This window comes from Lycium barbarum, chromosome 4, assembly GCF_019175385.1.
Source record: "Lycium barbarum isolate Lr01 chromosome 4, ASM1917538v2, whole genome shotgun sequence".
Taxonomy (NCBI): Eukaryota; Viridiplantae; Streptophyta; class Magnoliopsida; order Solanales; family Solanaceae; genus Lycium; species Lycium barbarum.
Genome location: NC_083340.1, coordinates 125,575,612 through 125,583,110, shown reverse-complemented (window position 1 = coordinate 125,583,110; position 7,499 = coordinate 125,575,612). Strand labels below are relative to the sequence as shown.

General features: G+C 36.1%; 1 protein-coding gene across 1 annotated transcript; it reads right to left on the bottom strand.

Moving 5' to 3' along the window:
* Window positions 1-3,875: 3,875 nt before the first annotated feature.
* On the bottom strand, window positions 3,876-7,123 carry LOC132636373 (chitin-inducible gibberellin-responsive protein 1-like). The gene is made up of 2 exons (XM_060353212.1): window positions 6,961-7,123; window positions 3,876-5,782 (listed from the first exon to the last, which is right to left on the bottom strand). Exon 2 carries the CDS (start codon window positions 5,684-5,686, stop codon window positions 4,169-4,171), a length of 1,518 nt encoding a protein of 505 aa, XP_060209195.1. The 5' UTR covers window positions 5,687-5,782; window positions 6,961-7,123; the 3' UTR covers window positions 3,876-4,168.
* Between the last annotated feature and the right edge of the window lie 376 nt (window positions 7,124-7,499).

Below are 7,499 nucleotides of genomic sequence, written 5' to 3'. Positions count from 1 at the left end.
CCCCCACCCCTATATAAACCCCTCTCCGTTTCCATTTTAATCCACACCAATTCACTCTTCTCTTTCTCTCAAATCTCAATCTCTCAATTATAGTTACTTTGCAACAATTAGCCACTTTAAATTTCTCTCAAATAAATATTATAAAGTCTTATTATAGTTTCAATTATTAATTTTGCAATTATAATATTGTTGGTGGAGTTGGTGATTTTGTAACAATCCGAAGTAGCTTTGGTGGATTTGCAATTCTAGCCGCCTTAACTTTGTTGGAAATTAGTCCGGCAATTTGGTACCTTCGTTCCAACTCTATCTTTATTTTTTGCAATTTAATTTGTTGCAATTTATTTTCTTGTGATTTGAGTGTGATTTAAATTTAATTCTATTTAATAATGGCGAAGAGATTTAGACGTGGTGCCGGTAGTAGTGGTATTATTAGGCGTGGGCTTAATGAGGAAACATCTGTGGAAGAAACACCTACTTTAGGTATTGAGCGACGCAACCAAAACTTAGAAGCGGAGGAAGGCGAAGAGGAAGAGATTGAAGATTTGATAGCAAGTGGACCGGACCAAATGAAAGACTTTGAAGATATCTCCATGACCGAATATGATATGGGGGAAATTAACCAAATGATTGAGAATTGGTGATTTTATTATTCTACTATTTCTTTGCAACTCATGTATTATTTGCAAGTTAAAAAAAACTACAACTTGCAAATAAATGTTATCCAAGAATGAATAAAATATATGACTCATTGAGCTTTCTTCTATTTACTTGTGTTCATATTTTTACTTATATTAAGTTAGGAATATACCTAAAATATATTAAGAATATACTTATAATATACATCTATTTAAATTAAAAACTAGAAAGTTATATACTTGAAAAATAACTAAAATATACTAAGAATATACTTATAATATATAGTATACATATAACTTAAACATATATATATAAATATATATATATATATATATATATATATATATATATATATATATATATATATATATATATACGAATTTATAAACTTAGAAAAAAATTAAGCTATAAATAACTTAAGTTATAATATATAAGTTATAAGTATATATAGTATACTTAAACACACACACACACACACACACACACACACACACACACATATATATATATATATATATATATATAACCTAAGTATATTGATATATATAAGTATATTCTTATTATATTTTAGGTATATGTAGTATAACTTAAGCATATAACTTAATATATATATACACGTATATGCTGTATTGCTGACTTGCTGTTAGCCTGTTAGTCAGTAAATATATAAACTTTACTTATAAACTTATATAACATATGTAAATATACCTACAATATACTAATAAATACTATAATATATATATATACTATACAAAAAATAAAAATAAAAAAAAGGTTTGGACGTGTTTGAACCGGACCGGTTCCGATTTCGGATTTTTAACCGGTAAACCGGAACCGGTGGCCGGTTCCAGTTTTTTAACCGGAAACCGGCCGATTTGTTAACCGGTTACCGGTTCAAACCGGTTAACACGTTTATATACACCTCCATTGTAAATTAGTTGTACTACTATTGAGGGGCAATTTGCACGATTGTCCTTATTTGCGGGTGGTCTTTAATTTTTGACCCTCAAATTGCTGGTCTTTAATTTTTATCTTTCGCCTAATACTCCGAGATTTTGGGTTCGAATCCCGGCTTAGTTAAAAAAAAAAAAAATTCACAAGACAGGGTTTCGTAGCAAAATTAGGCTTAGTCAGGTAAAAGTTAGGCCTAGGCCTAATTTTAGACAAAAGTTAGGCCTTAAGGCCTAATTTATTGCCTTAAGGCCTAACTTTTGCCTATAATTAGGCCTAGGCCTAACTTTTACCCGAATAGGCCTAAATTTGGACAAATATTAGGCCTTAAGGTAGAAGTTTCGCGAAAGCCTTGCCTTGCGAAATTCTTTTTTTCTTTTTTGACTGAGCAGATGTTTGAACCCAGAACCTCATGGTATTTTCGACCACTTTTTTAAGCGAAGAGCAACAATTAAATACCAACAATTTGATGGGAAAAAATTAAAGACCAGTGCATTTGAAGGGCAATCCGCACTAAAAAATGACTATTTAGTGGGAAGAAACCCATTTGAAAGTTGGCCCAGTTGGTCGAAGGTAAAAAATTTAGGGGAAAGAACGTTGCTGCCCCTGAAAAATAAAATAATTATCCACCCTTACCCCTATTGCTTTCATGCCGTCTAACTATTTATCTATCGCCCCCAAAATTATGATACCAACATGGTATATAAATATACTGAGATAGTATCATATTCATTTATTCAAAATACACTTTTCTCAAAAGAATCTCTATGATACCATATAAAAAAAAAAAAAGGAATCTCTATTATACCATCATCTTATATGCATCTATTGTGATGGTATCACGGAGTACTGCATCAGTCGAGACACTCCTAAGTCTTTCATAATACTATCGTGGTATATAAACATACTGAGATGGTATCACGTAGGACTACTTCAGTCCTTCTCTTAGTCCTTCATGATATATCAATATACTGCGATGGTATCATGGAGGAAGGGTTTTGGGCAAGGGGGTACTCGGGTAAATATTTTCGACCGGTTCGAAGAAGCGAAATTAATTTAGAGGGGGCATGAGGCAGGTAAATGCTTTGCATTTTAGGGATATTTTGTATGATTTTCCCAAAAATTTAGACAACCAACTGGAAGAATTTACAGCACCTGCTCATTGTACTCCAGGGCCGGGTCTAAGCCAAAAATTGATGTGGTCTTTGGACAGGCAGGTAGCAAAGTGCAAGCACATTTAATGTTGAATTTACCCTCTTTAACATAACCACTTAGACGGTAGTTCCTGTGATCAACCATTTCTTCACATCAAAAATTTTCCTTACCAACCAGCTGGCCTGTTTAGGAGTGTCCATAAGCTCCAAATCCCTGTCTGTTATATACATGTTGTGCATCCACTTGACCCATAGTGTCTTTGTTCGTAGTAAGTGCCCAGAGTAACTTGCTTATTGCAGCTTTATTCCACAGTACAGAGTCAATTCCCAAGCAATAGGTGCTGTGTTGTTGTCAGTTGTCCCTTGCCATAGAAACTTCTTGCACACAGTTGTGACCATTTGGTGGACTCTTCGTTGGTAACAGAAATAATTGAGCCCAGTATGTTTGCATTTCAAACATCACACTCTTGATGAGTTTTACTCTCAGAGTTAAGACAGAAATCTAGAGGTCCAACATCTAATATTTACCACAATTTTCTCCACTAGAGGCATGCATTGGCTCACTGTGAGTTTCCTCGAGGATAAGGTAACTCGGGTACTTGAAAGGTAATGCGCCACTGGTGAATTGCAATTCTCCCGGAATCTCCTCTTTAACTGCCTGGAGGCACTAGCTAAGTAAAGAGAGCTTTCCTCCATATTGTCTTTGAAGCCAGACACTTCATCATGAGTTGTATGGAAATTCTATCAGCTCTGCAGCACATAAGGTCATCTGCAAAACAATATGAATATTCTTGCTGTGATTCTACCTTCTCCAAACACATGATTCAGATAAACTCAAATTTCCATAGTTGGAACTTGGAATCATCCTCAGAACATAGTATCTTTTTGAAAAAGAGTTTGACTTCCATGAGAAATAAGAGGATAGGCTGCAAATCAAAAAAATGATACATTAGAGGGGCAAAACATAAATTACTCCCTTCATATCAATACAAGAAAATTCATCATCACTACAGTTTATCAAAGTGTAATTCACTTGAGACAATTTAAGTCTTCCTCAACACCCTTTTGTTTGATATACTCTTCATTTTTAACCCGTACCTAAAAACTTAATCATTCCTTTTCAAACTGATAAAATTTAGAAAAACTGAACATGGCTTCACCGAAGATTGCTCAAGAAATCATCAAGTACATCAAAGGACAAGAAATAATTGTTTACAGTTAACACTTAACAAACAACAAGAAGGATAACTTGTACAATGTTTTGTGATGCTTAACCATAAAGCATGTTTTTATACTCACATTTCAGAAAACTAAAACTATATGACATGAGCAAGATTTAACTGATCAATCCTATTGTCTGGTTAAGTAATAAACGAAAGGCTATTCATCTATTACAATTCTTTCTGTGCTTCTCATACTTCATATGCTTAAAACCAAGCAGATGCAGAGACTAGATTCCGCTTCTTCCACCCCAACAGCATAGCCCCGTCTTTCTCCACTAGTGTATAATGCTCCGAGTAACACCTCATGAGGTCCTTTATCACCGAATTCACATAAGAGCTCAAAGGATATTGCTGAAAACCTGCCATCATGAACCTGGATTTCCACTTCCCCAATAGCTCGTGACGTTCCACCCTTTCCTTGCCCTCGCATGCTATGACATTTACTATATCCCTAGCTAAACAATGCTGTTCCACATTGATCCGCTCCTTCCTGTCCCTTGCTAGGGTAACATCTATTGACTCGAACATTGCATGGTAGTAATCTAGAGCTTCTAAAACCCTAGGGAAAAACGGAGCTGTGTTTGTATTTGATTCTTGCTCCACCAAAGTGACTATCTTGGGGCAAAGCGACTTTATCATCCTAATGAGATTATCCCTAGGGTTATTCACGTCAACGCTCTCATCAGGGGTGTGGTGAAGTTGCAAAGGGAAGTTTACTGCCAGAGCCTCACCAGGCCTTGCATCAAGCATATCCCTAGTGATGTCTGGAGCAAAAACCGGCACTGCATTAAACTCAACTTCGATGTTGAATTTCTCAGAAATTGCTGATAGCCGTTCCGCAACTGCCGTCAACCCACCTCCCCGAGCGTATTGTGAAACTGGATCATCAATTCCTGTAATGCGCACGTAAGGGGCACCACCGGGACGTGCAGCAAGAGATTGTAAGAGAGTCAGCCACTGGGTCCCCTGAGCAATTTGAAAGTCAATAATGTGAATGCGATCTTCATTTCTGCATGCTTCTACAATAGCACCATTTGCAGCCATGAAGCCAAACTTTAGATAAGGGCATATTTCATAGAGGATATGCATGTAGGATAGCAAGTCCTTGCCAGCTGGCTCCTTACACCTCAAAGACCTATATATGGTGGTTCCAGATAACTCCTTTCTTGCTACCAGCCCTTCTATAATATAAGCACCAAGACGCTGGATGGGATCTCCAGTAACGGACACAACATTCCTTGCCTTAGCAACCAGTATTTCAAAATCATCTAGATTGTTTTCAGCAAGAGCTCTAGCGCATGCTATAAGCAGCTGCTTCAGATTGCTCGACGGAACACCCTGCAAGGGTAAGTCCACTAAAGCAGACTCCAACTGTTTCATATTCCGACTGTGATTTGCATTCTGAAGTAGAGAAGTTCCACTAGAGAAAACCAGAGGACCTTCTGGAAGACAATCTTCAGAGGGTTTTGGCCGATGGAAATATTGGTTATAATCCAGCGAGGAATCACGGGAAGAACTAGCTGCAGAAAGATTCTCTGTACAGCTGTGCTGCTCCTGGTAATCACTTACTGTGGTGAAGGTCTCAGAGTTGAAATAGTTCGCAAGTGGTGAATTTGGTGAATTTCCTGAATCAAATTTCGAGGCTCCTGAAACAGTAGGGTATGAAGAGTATGACGAATCCCTACCGGTCACACCATATCCACAAAATTGGTGCGAGTCCATACTATAGGGATACCATTAGCTGTTTTACGCACAAAAGTATTCTCAGCACAAACTCTTTCTGACTAGCACTTAATATCTGCTGCACTGAAATTCCACCTGAGCAAAATACAGAGGTCAACAAACATCAATTCTTCAACCCTCTATCATAAGAAAATCAAGCTTTCTACTTTTGAGCTATGTTGCACGGACTCTTCAAAAATATCATCGGGTGCGTGTCGGATACTCCAAAAGTAGTGCATTTTTGGAGAATCCGACACGGGTGCGGCAACGAAAGTGAAGAGTCCGCGCAACTTAGCTTTTGAGGCTAATGGATAGACAAGAAGAAAGTATAGAATGGAAGCACATCAAGCACCACGATGACATATCCCGTAGGTTGTTAAGAGTTAAGACGAGAATAATCTATCATGTGGGGTTAATAATTAGTTCTAGGGTGTCTTCGGTATGAAGGAAAATGTTTTCCAGGACTTACTTATTTTCTTGTTTTCAGTACATAAGCAAAAAATATTATCGTAAGAGCATTTTGACAAGCCGAACATGAGAAAATTTAAAAACATCACCATACCGAACACACCCCTAATCTTACTACAAATATTTGTCAAATTATAATCGTTCTCAATTTCAAATTAAGCTAGGAAATCTTTTTAATGGCCTGTAGAACATGAAGTGCCATTTCCTTTCAATTCTCACATCACTCCAGATAAGGTCGGATCCGTCATTTTCCGTTCCAAACAAGTTTTTCAAATATAAATTCCTATAAACTCCGTAAATCAATCCCTTTTTTCTCCTAAAAAGACCCTAAAAATTATCCATTATAACTACTACTAGTAATTGCTAGTGGTGAACACTTGTTACAGTATATTTCTCTTCAAGATCAGACTTCAATATAGTAGAATGTAAAAACTAATTAATGCATTTTCATGTCTCTTGAACCCAAAATTTAAAAAAAAAAAAAAAAACACCTAGGAAACCTAATTTTATATACATATCAAATACACATACCAAAAATCTCTATGTAAATCTATTTAATTGCAGAGGAAGAACAAAACACAAAAGTAAGGAACCAAAATTCACGGGAAAAATGTTAAGAAAAAGTCCCAACATATCGAAAATGAACCATACATCACTAAAAAATAATAATCCCATAGCCTTCATTTTCCCACCTTCTCAACAACCATGTTGCAAGAAAGCAGAAAAGAGAAAAGAAAGAACATCTCTTTCTTAATAACAAAATCAAAATCAGAAAAGAATCAAGATTTATAATTTTAAAAAAATACCTGATATGATCTGCAGAGGGAGGAATATAACTTTGAAATTGTTCTAGTGGATAAAAGTGGAGCAGTTACAAAGGAAATGAAGAGTAAACGAGCAAATATATATATATATATATATATATATAGTAGGAGACTAGGAGGATAGGGAAGGTGGTTTATTTCTTTCTTAGAATAGAATAAGCAGTGACGATTGGAAAGCTGACTGACCGAACAAGAAGTTGGGTAGAATGTTCCACTCTCTTTCAACGTTAGTTAACGGCTTAACGCTCGTGGATGGATATTTTATGCAATACGCGTTTCTCTGCTGTGTTTTACATGCTATCAATCCTTAGTCCCGGTCGCGTGTTATTCGGACTCTTAAAAAATATGAATGGGTACGTGTCAATTTTGGAAAATCCGATATGGGTGCAGCAGTCATTTTGGAGAGTCCGATCAACTTAGCCCTTCATGATTATAAGAATATTTTTTCTTAAAAAAATGCCCTCTAGAGTTTGTGAAATTTATAACATTTGCATTTCCTTAATAGTTTGGTTTAATCATGT

What these genes read in the sequence shown, in the direction of transcription:
- LOC132636373 (XM_060353212.1), bottom strand. Translation starts at nt 5,686, where the DNA reads ATGGACTCGCACCAATTTTGTGGATATGGTGTGACCGGTAGGGATTCG.